At 47.3% G+C, this 18,652-nt stretch overlaps 1 protein-coding gene across 1 annotated transcript; it reads right to left on the bottom strand.

Annotated features, from left to right (window-relative positions):
• Window positions 1–7,780: 7,780 nt before the first annotated feature.
• LBH (LBH regulator of WNT signaling pathway) lies at window positions 7,781–18,652 on the bottom strand. Its single transcript, XM_042891621.1, has 3 exons — window positions 18,510–18,652; window positions 18,182–18,284; window positions 7,781–10,185 (listed from the first exon to the last, which is right to left on the bottom strand). Exons 1-3 carry the CDS (start codon window positions 18,533–18,535, stop codon window positions 9,994–9,996), a joined length of 321 nt encoding a protein of 106 aa, XP_042747555.1. The 5' UTR covers window positions 18,536–18,652; the 3' UTR covers window positions 7,781–9,993.

Here is an 18,652-nt window from a genome sequence, read left to right on the forward strand (position 1 = left end):
TATGTCCCAGAGAACATAAGGCAGACCCCACAAACCCTGACAGCACCATGCTCTATGAGGAAATCCTTGCCAAGTGTCAGAGTAGCTCAACAACCCCACATACACCTGAGGGTATATCTTGTGCAAACACAAGATGCTGAGGTGTTTCTACACACCGGTTTGTCCCTCATGTGCATTTGCTATCATCTTCTCCCCACGCTTCTCGGACTTGGTTAGAAAGCACAAGCACATTTCCAGCCTTCCTGCTTGTGCTCATGCCTGAGAGCTTCCCAGGGTGCAGCAGCAGTGCCAGTAAGTATGCACTGGCCCTACCATAGGGTCCTCTAAAAAACATGAATGTGTTATTTTCCTGCAAGGTTACATGGAAAAAATAAAACAAACACACACACACACAAAAAACAAAGCAACAAACCCTCATTGCAATGCAGTGTTGTCCTCTCTGGACAGCTCTGCTTGTGGGTTGCAGGAATTTTGGTGACATGCCCAGCACAGCAGGAGGTTTTGAGGTCTGTCTGGGAGGAGACAAGCCTCCATGCTGGAAACCTGTGGTCCAGAAGTCATAAATTATCCTTATTCCTCCTGGGTATATACTGACAACCTCCCTCAGCCCCCTGACTTCTCCATTCACACCCCCAGGGAACACAGGAACGTCCCTCTCACCCCCAGGGAGGGAACAATGGGAGGAGGTGAAGGGAGGGTTCTGAACAAAAGAAGAACAAGGTCAAACCACAGGTGAGACGCTACCACTTCACCAGGAAAGAAATAGGTAATGACGTGGTTAGCACCCAGCAAATGAGCTGTGGCATTCACCTTCCTCAGCCTGCAGAGGCTATAAGCAGCCTTTCATCCATGCCCTCATCCACCTTCTCCGCCACCGCCTCCCACCTCCTGCCCATTTATGATACAGGCTTATGACAAAACAACTTATTAAAGGAATTACGCAACTGAGCTTATAACCCTTTCCATGCTGGATTTTTCCAAAGCTTTATGCTTATCAAGTAATTGTGCTTGATACACGAGCTACCTGTCACAAGCTCAGCGTTTTTTTTCTAATGAGGCCTCAGCTCTTAAACTGCTTGCATGTTTTGTTGAGAAAGCTCAGTCACATGGGTGCAAAGGTAATCCAGGAAAAATACTGTCAGCACGCCTCATCCTGGGGGTTGGCACCACCTCAGGACCAGCACCCAAGGAGGTCACTTGGTGGCAGGACATCTTTATGCTTTTCTGTGCAGAACGACATCAAACCCATGTGCTTGGTGCTCTGGGATTGTCTGGGGAGCCCACATGATGGTCAAAGAGCCTGTGCTGCCCTGCTGCCTCCTGAGATGCCTCTGGGCACTGGAGTTGGACATGGGTCCAGGAGCCACCGGAGTATCATCCTTTTGTACACTGCCCGAATTTGGACTGCGAAGATGAGTCTAAAAATACGAAGGGATAAGTAGAAGCCTTGAATACAGGTGTGTGTAGGTTCGTGCAAGGCAAGCTGGCCCCTTTGCAGGCAAATGGGATCAGGCAGAGGATGCAAACCAGCCTGGAGCCAAGTGCTATGTACTGCTGGGGCTTCAACATGAGCTTAAACTCATCTCTGAAGAGTCCTGATCTGCTCATGCTTCTCTGAAAGGAAGAACTGCACCTTAAATTTTCTTTCACTTTCCCTCGACCATACTGCCACCGCTTACCTTGGTCTTAAACAGTTGCTGCTCTGCCCATCCTCGAGTGGGTAGGGAGGGCGGGCATGGGCTCACCCTGCAGAGAGCATCCTCTCGGCATCATCTACAGGAAAAATAAAACAAACAAAAAAAAAAAAACAACCAAAAAAGCACAAAAAATGACCCTCTGCCACAGCCCACTGGGTCATGTCACCCAGCCTCAAATCTTCTGGCAGACAGCACCCCCAGCAATAGCCAGCAGGCTCCTCCAAGCATCTCCACACACTGGTGATACACAGCATATAAAATGTATATCTCCTTATAATTAGGAGTGTTCAGGGTGGTGACTCAGACATTCCAGTCAGCTTTTTTCTCATTGTCGGTGTGTGAACTGTAACTTTAGTCATTTTTTCCAGTGACTTTGGACTTTAAAAACAGTAATTAGCCAAGTTAGCTTGTTATCAGCTCCTGCCAGTAACCCATCCTTGCCATGGTCCTTCACTCTGTTTCGGTCCCAGACGAAACTTTGGCACTCAGTTTTCAAGGCTGACATTTGTCTGGAGGAGTGAGGCAGCTGAGCAAGGAAAATGAGTCCTAAACCTGCAAACACTTCCACTCATCCTCATGTTAAGAATTGAAATAGTTTCATTGAAGTAGCTCCAGGCAGGGTCTTTATATAGTATACTAAATAGCAGGCAAGACATGAAATAAAACTTTAGAGGCATCATTTTCTCACTTTCTATTAATGGCTACGCAGGCATCAACTTACACAAAGTGAAAATACCATCCTTGCTAATGATGCTTCTCCTACTGTGTTTTCACAGCGCCTTTCATCTGCTCTGCTCATAGAGCATTTCACTGCTCATAGACCAGCACGTACTGCTGCATCTGCAGCTGGCTGCAAAGCAAGAGGCAATCTGTTACTCACCACTGCTCACGGGTCTTTATCCTACAAAATGCTTCAAGAGGTGTTACAAAGCCTACATTCAGGGAGGAAACAGGGGAAACTGCTGTTTCCTTTGCCGTGCTGCTGGTCCCCATGTATTCTTCCCTGGTGGGACATCTGCTACCACCAGTTGCAAGGTTCTGGCAAAGGAGAAATCACAGAAAGATTCAGACGTAGCCAACCTGCACAGGTGAGCCATCACTGACAGCATCTGGGCTGGAATGTATGGGAACTGAAAAATGCTCAAGAGAAACACTAAAGCCAGCCACATTTTCATATGAGAAATTAGAGTGGAAAGAGCAACTCTTCCTGAATCATACAGGCCATGAATTCCTGGTAAGTAGATGCTGTTTGTCTGTCGTTTCCTATGATGCACACAGAAAGACAACGGTGTGGTCACAGGCATGTCTACAGCTGGAGGTTTCCCCAAAAGGGAACCCATGTGTGGAACAAGGGAGCAGCTAGAATCAGGCTGTCCATCAGCAAACAGGAAAAGTTCATCACAAAAATCATAGAATGGCTTGGGTTGAAAGGGACCCAGCCACAAGCAGGGCTGCCAACTGCTAAATCAAGTACGAAGCACATGTCCAGCATTGAGCATGGGGTGAAGTCCCTCTAAAGTCAATGGGATCTACTGCAGACTTCAGTATGAGTGTGCACTTACCATCTTGTTTCTATTCCTCTCACTCTTCCCATACCAGTTTTGTGGGTGTTTTTTTCTCCCTGTTTCATTTGATTTCACAAACACTCTATTGGTTTGTCTGTGTGGTTTTTTTTTTTGTTTTTTTTTTTTTTGTGGTGATCAAGGAACATGAAATTTACATGGCCAAACTCAACACAGTATGCATAGGTCATCATCTTCATGCTACAGAAACAGAGGCTCGACACATGAAGACACAAATCCTGTAAGACAGGAGCACAAGGGAAATGAGGGGTGAGGTTCAGCTTCAGTTACCTGAGAGCCAGGCATGCAAACCACCTGGTTATCTAAATCTCTTTATTTAGAGCCGGAGGACCTCCAAGAAGTCATTCTTTCCAGATAGGCTGTTAACATGAATCATCTTCTGGAGATGTTTACCTCCTCTGTGGAGTACAGGAAGAGAGGAAACAATTATCTCAGGCTAGACTCTCAGGCTTTAATTAAGATGAAGGCAGTGTATGATGAGCCCAGTGCCAGGACATGAGGTGCTGTTGGTGCTTGCAGCTGGGAGCTTTTCTCTGTCCTCCCATGCAAAACTCAAAGAAAATATCTCTCCAGAGTGATTCTTGATGTTTTTTTTCTTACTGAGCATCCTCAAACTCGACAGCTATTTCATCCAAACTCTTCTGTAGACAAGTGCCCGAGGTTTGTGAGGAGAGAAACGAACAGAAATCTTCTGGAAAGCGCTGACCACTCACTTCTGTTAGATGTTGTATTTCATAGATGTGGCCAAAATATTTTGCAGAGGTCAATAGTAGTTACAGAGATTTAGGTGTTCGGATGAAGTAAGGCAGAGATCACAGAGGAATCCTTTACCCCTGCAGCAGCTACAGACACTACTGGGAGAAACCAGGGAGGACACTGCTGGCAGTGCACAATGGGAGAACGTGGTCTTTCCAAAATACATGGGGCAATGCAGAAAGGCCCTTGGAAGGGCCAGAACACCCTGGGTGTGTTCAGTGGCACACAGCAAGGCTGTCTGCACCCCATAAAAACACCTGCAAGCCCTTGCTTTCGCTGCAAACAGATACCCAGAGCAGGCCCCCGCTGGGAGCTGATATCTTAGTGCTGCACATTTTGGCAAACCCCATTTTAGCTCAGCTGAATGTCCCACAGAGAGACAGTTCACAAGATTCAAAACTACAAAGATCCCTTGTCTTGGTGCAGAGGATCGTAATCGCGGTGCAGATCAGCCTGGCGAGGCGGACAGACCCCCAGCAAAACCCTTGCTCCCACCTGCAGAGTGGGTTTATGCACAAAAAAAACTTCTCCAGCACCTGCTGCAACCCCACGCCTCACCCCTCCTGCGAAGGTGTCAAAGGTAATGCTGGAGCATTAAGGGATTAAAGCCATTGCTTAGAAGGTGGTGTGGATGGTGACAAGCTTCTGAGGCATGGGAGGAGGGAAGAGGGGGCTGAGCGGCAAATCCTGCAAGCACACTGCTTTCTGCGTGCTGCAAAGGGTTTTCCTACACAAGGTTATTTGCAAGGGTGCTTACTGTTTGCAAGCGCTGCAGCTTCCACAGATGCCTGGCTCCAGCCAGCTCACCCCCACACCACAGGACACTGGGAGGGCACCATCCCATCCCCGAGCAGGCGCTGTTTGGAAGGGCTCCATCATCACCCCACAGGCAGCAGCCAAGGCAGAGCCGCCAGCCACAGCACTAGCAGCCACCCCCATGGAAAAGAGTCGTCAAACACAGTGCAGGAAGGCCTACGCTTGGCAAATATTTGTCGAGCTGATTGCAGCCCTCCTGGCTCTGGCTGCTGGATGCAGACAATCTGTGGGGAAGATTTTCAAACGCCTGAAATTCCTCCACCCTCTTTTCTTCCATGAGTGCAGCTTGCAGCCAACTCCACCTTTGCAGAACTGAGAGCATCAGCCTGCAGAACCTGCAGGAGCAGCAGCTTGCAGCAGAGCCATGGGTCTGACCATGCAGCTCCCAGCAAACCCAACAGCCACACAGAAACTTGAAGCACGGGACGCCTGGGCAAGCAGCGTTTGCTGCAGGGAGTGCTGTGGGAAATACCTGCCCACCAAGCTCACTGGCTGCAAAAAAAAAAAAAGAAGGAAGTGTTGAAAATAAAAGCAAGGCAGCTATGACATTTTCATGCGTGGCTTCTGACATCCTCTCCCTCTCACACACTTCACTTCCTTGCTTATTTTTATCAGATGAAGCTGATGGTCTCTGCTACAGTAACAGTGTGGTTACAGTGCTGGCAGTGAACAAGTGCTCAGTGCATGTTTCCTTTGTGGCTTCCCTCCCCGCTCAGTGCTCCCACCCCTCAAGTCTCTTGAAATAGTGTGTTTGACATTGTCATCCCTCACTTGTGACTGGGCCTCTCCTGCCAGTGCAGCGATGTTGGGCCTGAAACCGCTTTTCTCCCAACTGCAAACAATGCTCATAAGCTTTTGTTTTTTGTGATGATCACCTCACGTGTCCTGAACAGGCACCAGTGCAGCCACTACACCATGTTTAGCCTTCAGATGAGATTTTGCTCCCATTCCAGTGATGGGAAGAGCCAGCCTGGCTGACATGCTCTGGAAGGGCCCAGGGAACAACCAGGGGAATTAAATTCCTTGTCCTCAGCTTCTGCAAACTTCACACAGCAGTATGAATGGGAAGGAGAAAGCCTAGGCCATCCTCACTTGACTATGGGATGGTGACACTGGTTCTCCCACTCACAAAGGCAAGGAGGAACATGGTCACAGCAGAGCAGGACCTGCAGTGAGGAGCTGTGTTGGATTAGTCATTACCCTCCACATGCCCTAGTGATAGCAAATGATCTTTGTTGTCCTGCAGAGCAGTAATTTCACCTACCCGTACCAAGATACCAAAAGTTCACGTACACAGTGTGTCTCAGGTGAGAACATGTTCCAATAAAATCAAAGAAGTGGATACACACCAAAAATAACAAGTGGGAGGGGGTATAGACTGTGATAAGCAGGACAGCAGTACACAACTTGCTGTATCACCACCTGTAATTGTAGGGCAAAGTTGGGAGAACAAACACATGAAGTTTAAATAACAGCCAAAGGCATTGCTTTTGGTGGGAGAGATGAGGGTAAGAACAGAAATAAATTGCTATATATGCAAAGAAAAGTCCTCACACCACCCACAATGGTGCCTCAAGGTGACTCAGGGCCACCCGTTGCATCACCAAATAATTTTAATTTGGTGATGCATTCCAGGTAGACCATAACAGATGGATCCAAAGACCAGAAAATACACGGACATCTGGATCTGGTCCTGGACAACTTGCTCCATAATGTCCTGCTTGAGAAGGGTTGAACCAGCTGACCTCCTTAAGTCTCTTCTCACCTCAACCATTCTGTGAATTAGAACCAGTACCTCATCCTGGAAGTGCTGCAGCTTCTTCTACATGAAGAAAAGGACTATACCCATGGAAGACTATAGTTAAGGCACACCTTAACTAGAGGATGATTCAAGAACAGGGGAGTCAATCTCCACCCACACTGCATTTCTTTCTATAGCATAAAATACCCACAAGGGTTGAATACAATTCATCTTTGAACTGTGGGGTTTGTGTTGAACACACTCTCAGCTCAAGAATTAAATCTGAGGCCATTAGCATATTTTAGCCATCCATCTCATTTACACAGGCAAGATCAGAGCCTGTTACTTACCAAATTATAGGAACTTCTCTCCAGGTATCTGAAAGATAGGAGTATTCCATGGTATTTGCTTATCACATCATTTCAGGGGATGATTTAATCCCATTAAGTATACAGCTTGAATTAATGAACCCTAGTGTGGTCAGATTTCCTACACCAAACAGGTTCAGAACCACAGTCAAACACAGTTTCTTCTAGATCTTCCTCTGACAGCACAGCAAACTGAAGCATGCAACTACAGGTACACTGCAAAGCGTAAGTGATAGAGCTGTCCTCTAGACCCAAAATGGCCAAAGCAGACAACATACACAGCTTGGCTGAAGCCCTGACAGCATACAAGGCAAGACATCTTCACACTTGTTGCTCAGGGAAGGCAAGATGCACAGGTACTGTACTACTACTAAGCACAGCTAAGAATAGCTGCAGCTCTTCATGATTGCAACTTCATGCTCTGCAGGGTTAAGTCAGGACATTCGATATGAATTATAGATATAAATTTATAACCTTCATAGTTATAAGATATGAAGTTATAAAGATAGCTAAAATGAAATTTTGGGATAGAAAAATTGAACATGTCTTTGCTGCACAGCAATAAGCAACTGTAGGAAGATGGAAGGCAAAGATGCTGCCCCGTGCTCCCCAAGCTGATTTGGGTTCATGATTTCATAGAGCATGCTCTGAGGTGAGCACAAGTATCTCCAGATTCAAAGGACAGCCTCAACCTGACAGACATCATACTTCAGGATATTTATGTTCACCCTGCAAATCAGCACACCTCATAGCAGAAACAAGGACTGGTAAGGAAGGGACCATCCAAACCCATCCATTAGTAAGAACAAAGCCAGTATGTTTGGAAAGCATTTTCAAACTTTATTTACAACTGTCACAGTGACAAAAATGTAGTTTGAAAAAAATGCTAGCTTCTCCCTGAGGCTCAAAAAGAATTACAGAAATATAGAATGTATATCCTACAACAGGAGTAGTTTTACTGGAGTGCTTTGTTCTTTAGATGCGTTCAACAAATAGAAATATACACAATACTTTCACAAAAGGATGCAGACAGAAATACACAAGTCTTTAGGGCAGACAGCAGGTCTTGAGTCCATGGATTGCCATCTCATTGCTGCCAGATGATAGTATCTTTGATATACAGCTTTGACTTGGTGGTACAGACTGAGAGTAACACTTAGAAATAGGACAATTGGCTGGTATACAAGTGTATAAGCTCATTCAGGTAAGACAGCAAGATTAGAACGAGTGTTACAGATACAACAGCTGAATCCATCAGAGAAAGCGGTATCACTACATGATGACCATTTGGTGATATATCATCCACCCAGACAGGCAGGGAAAATATAACCAGGCCTGCAAGGCTAGAGACCAGCTGCACTGCGGGAACACTGAATTTCTCCTGCTTTCCTATCTGCCTGAAACAGTTACGTAGAGCTGAGAAGTTATTGCCATTATGTTTAAAACACAAGCAAGACGAGACTAAAATGATCCTGCTAATAGGTTAAAAGCAGTTCCTGACCCCTGCCAGCGTTCAACTACTCATGAGGTATTAAAAATACAAATACACATGTTCAAATAGATTTTAAAAATGGAACCTGTTACAAGCAAAGGAGGGTGGCATTGGGATTATTATGAAAGTTTGGTTAAGGCCTTGACATTTCATTTACTCTTCTGTGACCCCGGATTTGGTTTAGGTAGTAACTGTTCTCATCCTATTCCAAGAGCAACTGGCTCCCTGAGCTGGCCCACAAAGCCACAAGAGCATCACTTTCCAGGAAAATAGTGAGTTACCCCACGTGGCACCAGACTTCCCTCCCCAAACGGAGACAGACTGCTCCCCATTGGAGCAGGATACCGCGAGAAGGACCCAAACACAGACGTTACAGAACAGTCTGCACTCCATTAAACACCCACAAACAGCTATCTCATCCTTGCCACAGAACAGACATCTTGTTTCAGGATGCTCAGGCTAACACTCCCCAGAGAGCTCCCTTCCACCTCCTCACTGATAATCCACACTGTCTGGTGTTCAGTCTTTGTATTACCTCCAGTCTGGCAGCGTTCCCCTTCTGCAGGTCCCTGTGCAGGAGCAACCAAACCTGTCCCCAAGCCCACTGACCAGCAAGTTGAGATATGAAACCTTACAGCCTCAAAGACACTGAGGCAAGCAGGTGCAATCCTCACCCTTCAGCTTTGGGCACTGGAACAAGACAAGACCGACCACAGTAGCCTTGGCAAATAGGAGAGAAAAATCCATGTGTTCAAATCTACATTAGTTCATGCTGCAAATGGATGTCTTTACATCAATTTTGCACTACCTCAAGCTAACTGCCTGCAAGATCAATTATGGCCTTGCAGCAGCAGAGATGACAAGCAGCAGCCTAACGTTTCCCTGCAAATACAGCTGTTCAGCATTGAAAGGTCTAAAGGCAAACAGAGGGTGAAAAGACAGCTTTGGGAAAGTGACTGGTACAGGCTCAAGAGCGAGAGCAAGAAGCCCACTACTCCTAAGGATGCTCACTTGACCCTAGGAGGTGCTGAACTGGGGAAAGCTACAGGTCCCTCAGCACTAGAGCATTTTGTGATGCTTTGCTACAAACCCTTCCACCTCCAGACGCAGAAAATGGAAGCTTTAGGAAAAACAAATCTGAGATGACCACTCTGTTCTCAGGCTTCTGGTCAAAAGCAGCTCCCAGCTGAACACTGCTTTGCTTGGCTTCCCTCTGCACTCCCCATCCCCAAGCTCCCCCCTCCAGCATCCCTCAAGTGGTCACCCTCTGCCACGTGCTTGGAACTTCACTGCTGCCTCCACCTCAGAAAAATACAGATAGCGATCTCGAGAACAGCAAACATTTCTCTGCGTTACTTCCTTCCTTCCTCAGAAGGTCTGGTGACACCAAGGGCTTCAGTTCTCAATACAGAGAATACAAAAAAACTAAAATCTTGCAGGTGCAAAGTTGAACTTGTCTTTTTTCTTTAAAAAGACTTTCAAAAAAAGTGTGGCTCTTCCTTCAGAAGGGTGCAGTCCCTTGCCTTTCCTCAGATGCCATTTATTGCTCCTTGTTGTCCTCCTTTGCGTCTTCACAGCTTTCCTCCTCTTCCTCCTCCTGGACGAGGAACTCCTCAGGCGGCCATCTCAGCTCCCCGCTCTCCACATCGCCCTCCGTTGGCTCCACCACGATTGAGGGCAGGCGGTCCTTCAGCTTGCAGTAACAGTCAAAGTCAGAGGGATCGGGGAAAATCTGAAAGAGCCAAGAAACAGCCTGTGAGAGGAGCTGCTCTCAAGCAGTCTTAGCTAACATCCAACTCTCAAAACTTGGTTTTCAGGGTGGACTAGTCTGGACACAGAGTACACAACTGGGTGATGGGAAAAACCCCTCAACTTCTTAGTAATCGCTGAGAACTTGAAATCAGCACAGCCCAAGAGGCTTTCAAAGCACACACGTTTGCTTGGATAAGGCTCATCAAATAGGCACCTGCTTTGGGGTATTTACTCAAAAGCCTCACCCCCTCCCACCACAGCTTTTGCATGAATGCTCATGAGTTTGCAAACTGAGCTATCTCGATCTGCAAATCTGATCTTGTTTCCTGCTGCCAGTGAAGCTACACTTATGCTCCAGGCACTGCTGCCAGAAGGAGAAGGAGGCACAAGGTAGCACAGCACCAGAGCAGGCCTCACCCTCACAGTAAGGGGCTGTGCCTGGTGTTACTCTTAGGCAGCAGAAACAGTCTGCATGAGAAGTTCAGCTGCATTCTGGTAGTACTCTGCATGCTACAGCTACTATCCATCAGCAGTGAAATTCAGCAGAAAGATGGTCTGTGGAATTGTTAGAGACTGACCCGAAGGTCAAAAATGGGACCACATTTCTTAGGGCTGGAGGTATTTATGGCATAGCTAAGAATTATGCATCCCAGCACAAAGTACAAGGACCTCCTTATCCCTAGTCCCTCAAAATGCAAAGAAACACCTCACCCCACCCTGCTATAGCAGCAGCATCAGGGCCCATACCCACAGGTAGTGCCATTGGGCTGCAGGCTTTGATCCTTCCAGAAACTAATGCAAAAATATAGGTACAGGAAAAGCTGCATTCAGCCGTGCTGGAATGTTAACAGTGGGTCTGCATAACTAAATGGCAGAGTGAACAGAACAGGAATGCCTTGCTAGTGGAACTGCTACAAGCCCCACCTCATCCTGAGAAAAAGCATTCATTGACAGAACCAGTTCCCATATCAGATCCCCCAGTTGGTATCCAGAAGACTAAGCAGCTCTATTTCAGAACATTTTATCTGCATATCCATTTTCCATCATGGGTGCATTAAAACAGCCTGAAGAGGCTTATCACCAAATGCTTTTTCCTGGAGGTGAAGATGACATGAGGAGCCATGTACTATGCTTTCTCTGAACACCATCTGAATTCATCCAAGCCACAAGAGCATCCTTGTGGAGAGTGGCACAGCAAACCTCACACTGGAACACTGCAGTTAGATGCTCATTTGGGAGCAAGAATTCATCTCTTCTGATCTTCGTGGTTCCAGCTCCAAAGCAGATTCCTGACCCTTTGAGCATGAAGCACCACACTCCTCATGCCAATCACACAGCTATCCCACCAGCCTGGGAAAGCCTTACTCAAACCCCACTCCATCAACTTGTTCTTCAGCCTAGCAACTATTAATCACACTGAAAAGCTTTGTAGGAACCAGGTTATCAACTTGAAAAAGCCAGGCTGCTACTTAATATAGTCAGGCAGGGTAACTTTGGGAGCAGATGCTGAAGAAAGTGACTCAATGCACAAGTTGCCCTTGCACAGTGCCACTGTCAGGATAAGTGAGACCAGAACAGTTGCTTGGAGCTTTATGGCTTTTGAGCCAAACAAAGGTAGTTTCAGACACTCAGTACATTACTGGAAGTACAGTCAACAGCTCTAAAGCATCAACTTGATATCTCAACTCAGGACAGGAAAAAAAAGTACCCTTGACATTACATTGTTTAGAAGGCTGCAATGGAAAAAGAAGTGTGGTTCAGGAGGTTATATAAGCTGATAGTGTCATGAAAATAGCCTCCTGTGCAAGAAAAATAGCAGTCTAATAATTAAACTAACCTTTGGCTGCTATCATTTTAAGCACATTGGGTCAAATTGGAGCAATTTCTTTGAAAACAGTCTGACAGGTGTTTTTTTTTTTTTCCAGAAGCTAAGCAGTCATTTCCTTATTAAAAAAAAATCCCTAAAACACGGCGTGCAGCTTTTTTAATAAAAAACCAGCACAATCTTATCTCAAATAGCTGCAGGACAGACCAAACCCAAGAAGGTCAAGATTTTTTCCACTAAGTCATGTCTTTTAATCGTAGAGGCAGCATGAAGCGAGATGTTGCAACTACATTTTCAAGGGGTGTGGACCATCAATGGAAAAATTATACAAAGGCAAATTTCCTAGCATGTGACAAGCAGGGCAGCACTGCCAGCCAAGTACAGGGACTGAAGGGAAGTGGTTTGCAGATTAAGACTTCGTTTGCACATCCAGGGAAATGGGATGGAAAAGTCTCCTGGGTCAACCCCAAAACAAGCTGAGTTGCAAGGCACTTTTTACCAAGATTAGCAAGCACCCATCAATCCACACGAGCACTGCCATACCGTGTGTCACTCCCATGAGCAGAATCTGCTCCCTCCCCAGGTTTAGACAACGGGAAGAAAAGCTTCTGGAGAAAGCTTGCAGTGAGTTCTCCCCAAGAGTGCAGCAGGCACAGATCTTAACTGCCAGCTCTGCACCCTCTCGCACTGCAGCCAAGACAGCCCGGCTGTGGAAACCTGCCTAGGAGCTTCTCCTCTTGCATTACCCAGCTCACCCACATGGAAAGATGACTCTGCATCTCCCCAGCACGCAAAGAACACAACCTCGTTGTACTTATCAGAGTGAGCCTACTGCTGACCTACCTGTCCCCAAATGACAGCCACCAACCAGCTGTTTGGGAAGGCCAGCCAAAAGCAAGTTCAGAAGCAACTCAAAGATAGCTCCCTCTCTTCCTCACTCCCTAATACAGCATGATGGCTGCAATGCTTGCAAGTTTCCCCAGCTCTGTGGCATGTCACAGCTCCCAGCCCATGGCAAGAGATCTGACAACTTTACAGCGTAAGAAGCAATATACACTCGTGCTCTGCTCAGCACTGCTTCAGGCTTGCGGCAGCAAGACTGGCTTTCATGGGCCTCTCCAGATGATGTTCTGGAAACTCCTACCTTTCAATATAGTGAGAGCAGTGAAAAGCAGTACTTGAAATGAAAGCTTGAAATGATCTGCAGAAAGTCATGTTTGCCTCCATTTCAGATGATCTAGCTCTCCTATCCTCAAATGAAGTCTTGGCAACAGGAATGGAAAGTTCCCTTGGCCCTGGGGAGGCTCATAGCCCCTCTGAGCATTTGCAGGGAGAGAAACACCAAAAGCAGGAGAGACGTCAGACAGCTAAGGAGATTAGTTCAGAGCTGCTGTAATCCAAAGGACACTTTTATATCCAAAACAACACCCACCTGTGCTCTCCATTCCACACCAAGAGTTAAAGTGCCTGCCTCCCCTCCCGTAGAGGCTGAAAGCTATTTCAGTTATATTGCAGGGAAACTAAGGTAAGAAGATCTTTCCAGATTGTGTTACTGTTTGGGGGAAAGTTTTACCTCATTGTGGTATTACTAATACAAGACACAAAGGTCTGCACTGAGATGCATACCTCTTCAGGGACAGGATATACCCTGAGGTACACACACCACCTCCCCTCCCTTTACTAAGATGCGAGTTTGAGACCTCTCCAGCAGTATCAAGTTAAAATTCTGGTTTCTGATTTGAAATATAAGTTCTTGAAACTAAATTCTGCTGTCACCAAGAGGCATGGCAAAGCTCCTTCCAGGAAGTATTTAAATCATCTCAGTGCCTTCTGCAGAGGAATTTTCCAGCTAAGAGAAGCAGTGCTGCTAAGTTTCACTCATACAGTAGTCATGACTTGAAACTGAGCTCCATCTAGTTATGCACACAGCGTGACTCAGGTTTATGAACTATGACAACTTCTCAGTCACAAGCACATCTTGGGGGACAGAGGCAGGGAAACTTCAGCAGCATAACATCGTAACAATTTTCCATCAGAGTAATGAGACATCAAGTAGGGAGGAAAAAACATGTGCTGAGGCGTTACCATGAGCTATTTGTCCTCAGTTCGAATTTCAGCACAGCACTTCTTCCTACACAGAATAGCTAGGAAGGTATTAGTTTGAGCTCTGCTCTTTCCATATACTGCTTATGCCTTCAGTAAAGGTCCAAGACCCTGGAATAAGCATTAGCTCAACCTGAAGTAACTGAGCTAACTGATGTTGTCTAGTAACTGCGCTATGTGGAAGCTGAACAGGTAAAGTTATCCTAAACGTTCTAAATTCCACAGCCTCTGAAGGCATCCCAGCAGTGGTGAGCACCAGCTTCCACACAGGACTTCTCTGGGAGAAACCAAGGTGTACAAGTGCCTCACAAGCAAATGAGATGAATCTCAGCCTCCATCCATCACCACCAGACCCCAGGTCAGCCCCATGTTGCTCCCTTGCAGGCCCCCAAGCCATTGCACTACTGCTTTCTATCTCCCTGTTGTTTGCAAAGTAGAATGCTGACAGAAGTGTTGCACACTGACGCATCTCATGTCCCTCAGCATTGCAGTTCCTCAGGGGCCAGCAAAGAAGTTGCACTCACTAACACCAATTCCCCCCAACAATGCTGATGTCCCAGGCCTTTGCCATGAACACCGGATGGGGCAATAAGCCTATTCACCTAGATTCAGTCAGTCTGACGTCATTCACAGCTAACTGTGGCTGTGATTAACCCAGACAGATCCCAGCATGATGCGATCATGACTTAAAGAGCTCAAGCTCCCCATGACAACCAAGCCCCAGCTGATAGCATGAGGCAAGCTCAGCCTCTTCATGCCTGTCTCCCAAAAGGCAGGCCGAGGTCCAACAATACCAGCCAGTCCGGCTGCAGCAAAGCAGCATGCTCAGCTTAGGACAGTATTTGCTTAAACACTTCACTGTTCACTGAGCACTGCCGTGCTCAGATCCACTTTCAAGAAATAAGGCAGGATCCACATAGCTGTTTTGACAACATCAAGTCAGCCTTCAATCAGGCAGCAACACCCATGCTGCTGCAAGATGGCATTAGAGGACAAGCTGGCATAGTGCTGACAGGCTTTTCAGAGAACAGGTCTACCTGGTGCTGAAACTGCAAGCAGAACATCAGCTCCAAGGGGCCGGGAAATGGCCTGGCTCTGCGGGGACCACCAGGCAGGAGGGGCAGAGTCCTCTGTAGGCACATCTGCTTGTAGCCGGGGCATCTTGAGCCATCAGCTGCATTTCAATGAGTTTTTTTGTTTAGCAGTCCCATGGGAATTATGGGATATCTATTAAAGATCCAGAAATAGCTCTCCACTGCAGGCACAAGACCCAGCATGACATCACCTCCTCAGCTGCATCTTCTGTTTTGTCTGTGCCTCCCTGCTCTGAGACTCGCATCCAGATTTCACCATTCATTTCCACCACCTTCAGTGGGCTCAGAGCAGCTTTACTTTACAAAAGCAGGAATAAAAACTGCTCTGTACTAAAAGGCTTTGAAGTTAGCACATCAGCTTGCAAGCATTTGGCACACTAACTGGAAAAAGGTATCCATGCCGAGAAAGCACATTGTGCAAATGAAACCACATACAAATTACTAAGCCTACACAGACAACTCAGTTATCATAGGTATGAGACTTCTGCAGCTCAGGTTTTCACATCACTGCAGCTGAGTCCAGCCTAAAGAACACCAGGAAGCGCTGCTGGGGGATGCACACCTCCTGGGGATGTATAAACACACTCTGGAGTGTGAGCAAAGGTGAGGAGTGGGCAGAAGAAAAGCTGACAAGTCACAGGTTCCACCAGAAGGAACCAGTGAGACAGGCAGGAGCCCTGACATTCAGCGAGCATCATGGGGTAAAGAAATCAAACTGCTAAGAGTTTACAATCTGGAGGTGTTGGTTTCCTCAGTTTACTTCCAAGGCTTTACTAGGAAAACAAAACTACTTTAAAACAGTAGTTGATAAGTTAGGTCACAGATCGTTCTCTGCACAGCCCTAAGGGCAGCAAACTGAAACCCAGTTTCATGTCATCTCTGCAGCAGAACAAACCCAAGTTCTACTACATGAGAAGCTTTGGAAACTAAACGCTCACCTCTCATAGTTCTGGATCCACTGTTTTGTTTCCTGTAACCAACAGTGGTCACGCTCACTGCGAGCGCGCTGCTCTGCAGGTGGGTGAGGTAAGATGCTGCAGCTTAGCTCAAGCCTCAGCGCTGGAGCAGTCATGCTCTGTTAGCTCTATCTGGTTTTAAGTTATTGCACTACAGCCCTCAGACCAGCATACCATTTTCCACGTACCAAATGCTCTCCATCAGCAGCATAAAGCAAGAAGTGCCAAACCCCAAGACGGAACAGGGTTCATAATACTATTTGCATTTGATTTGTCCTTGCTATTTTAACTTCAATTTTCATCTGCTTGAGGATGATTTCAACTTCTCACAGTGACATGCATTTTCAGCCATGCAGTCAAGAGGAAGAAGGTTGCAACCCACTCTCAATCTTCTTTGCACTAACCTGATTTAGAGGCAGACCTCATCCCCAGCCCACACACCGCCCAGCAACATCTGCCCTCTCAATATCCCAGGCCCTTCTGCCATCAGTTCAGCTTACAACAGAGCCAAAGACTACAAGGCAGTTAGCAGCTCCTGAAAACCCCATGACCACATCACTGCAGAGAACGGATCCAAAACAGACAAGCCCTGCATAGATGCAAGTTGTTAGCATTTACAGCAAACACCTTCAGGTTCTCATGGCCCACCTGCAGCTGAAGAAGTTTGCTCTCAGTTCACCCAAACAGACTCACTGAAGTCATTAGCGCTAGGGGAAAACCTCACTGAAACAATCCTTCACAAATAAGCAGGGCACCCCGACTGCCTCCCACTGCACAGTCTGGATAAGAAAACCAACATCTGACCTGAGTGGGTTAGATGCCTGCATACAGTATACTGTTCAAGACACTTGTTTGAATATCTGGCAAGACTAGTGCAATAGCTTCAACTTTCACAGCCATTCCCACTGCTACACACATTCTCTATAGCAGAGGAAAGCAAGGCCATATGCTTTCCACTAACTCAAGCACTAAAACAGAACTGCTATTTCCACATACAGGCAATAAACTAAATTACTTGCACTGTTCAGATCGAGAATTTTGACCAAAAAAAGCAATGCAGCCCCATTTCCCCCCCTGCAGCTTTGGCTTCTGCCTGAGCCATGGCCCAAAGTTCTGTTGATTTCACGCCTCAGAGAACTGTTGCAGGCTTGGAGCTCATTTTTTCAGACATAAATATGCAATGTACAACAGCACACCCAATCTGAATGCCCCCACAGAACAAGTGCCTTTGTGCAGGCTGTGTCACATCTGCAAATGAAGAACTGCAATCTGCCATGAGGAGTCACCCTATGCAGAGTAATCAAGTCCTGTGCAAGTACAGCTCCTATGTTAAACTTCACCAACAAGTTTCCTGCCAGGGTAGGGAAACTCGGATCTAGTAGGCAAAGATACACAACTCACTCTTTGATTGACTGGAAGTACTGAGGCTGAAAGATAAAGGCTGGAGTCAGAGACCATCCCTTCACCTCAGCTACAGACTGAGAGGTCAAAAGCTAATTACATTAATCACCAGTTGCAGAATGGATGCAGCTCATGCCTTCAGGTACTGTGCTTGCACACCTCAGGGCTTGTCAGCGCTGCGTCCAGCCTCATTGTATCTTACAATAGACTTAACCCTTTCAAGCAGGGGGAAAATCAAGGAGTAGCTCGGAAGATTTGAGTGCTGTACAAGCAAGTCCCTTTTGCTGCAGACAAATCATTTGCAAGCCACGGTCGTAGAGACCCCAGCAGCCTCTCACCTTGGTGTCTGACATGGACCCTTCCTTAGGGCATCTCCTCTCCCACTGCGCCTCTGCGCGCACCCAACAAGCCAGGGTTCAGGGACTTCAGAAACAAAGCACTCTGAGCAGATAACTAAGCGATATTTCAGACAAATTGCTCCAGCCAAGCAAGCACTGCAGCTCACTGACCAGCCCTTACTGCAGGACTTGCTATTACATTTACCACAGCGAGCCCATGGTCCAGCCCAGGCAGCTCCGCAGGGGCTCGAGCGCTCACCTGATACGAGAGCCCATCTTTACGGGGGCTGAGTCCGATCTCATCCATAGCCGGGCTGCTCATCATCACTTCGGTCATCTCGGCTGATCTCAGGTAATCGGGGCTGGAAACAAAGGACAACATTCAGACCACCTCAGGGCTCTGGAAGGTCTGAGCGAGGTTTAAGCGGCATCAGAGCGGTCCGCGAGCCGCGATCGACAGCAGCAGCAGCATCCGGCCGCTCCCTCCCCGCCCCTGCCCCCATCCCAATCCCCCGGGCAGGAGACGGAGCGACGGGGCTCAGCATCTCCGCGCCCCCCGAAACGGGCAGCAGGCAGCGCCCACTCACCAGGGCAGGGGACAAAGCACAGACATGAAGTCCCGGCGGAGGCTGCCCACGCCCTCGGGGTGGCGGCAGGGCACCGAGGCACACGAGGCTGCTGGAGGGCGGGAGCTGCGCGGTACCGCCGAGCACACGGCCACCACGCGCCG

This window comes from Lagopus leucura, unplaced genomic scaffold (genome assembly GCF_019238085.1).
Source record: "Lagopus leucura isolate 7727_CA_CO unplaced genomic scaffold, USGS_WTPT01 Super-Scaffold_73, whole genome shotgun sequence".
Classification (NCBI taxonomy): domain Eukaryota; kingdom Metazoa; phylum Chordata; class Aves; order Galliformes; family Phasianidae; genus Lagopus; species Lagopus leucura.

Excerpts from the sequence above, each read along its gene's own strand:
- LBH (XM_042891621.1), bottom strand. The coding sequence starts at position 18,535 with ATGTCTGTGCTTTGTCCCCTGCCCTG. Across the intron at positions 18,285-18,509 it reads GTGCTTTGTCCCCTGCCCTG|CCCCGATTACCTGAGATCAG; the intron begins GTGAGTGGGCGC and ends CTTTGTTTCCAG. Across the intron at positions 10,186-18,181 it reads AAGATGGGCTCTCGTATCAG|ATTTTCCCCGATCCCTCTGA; the intron begins GTGAGCGCTCGA and ends TGGCTCTTTCAG.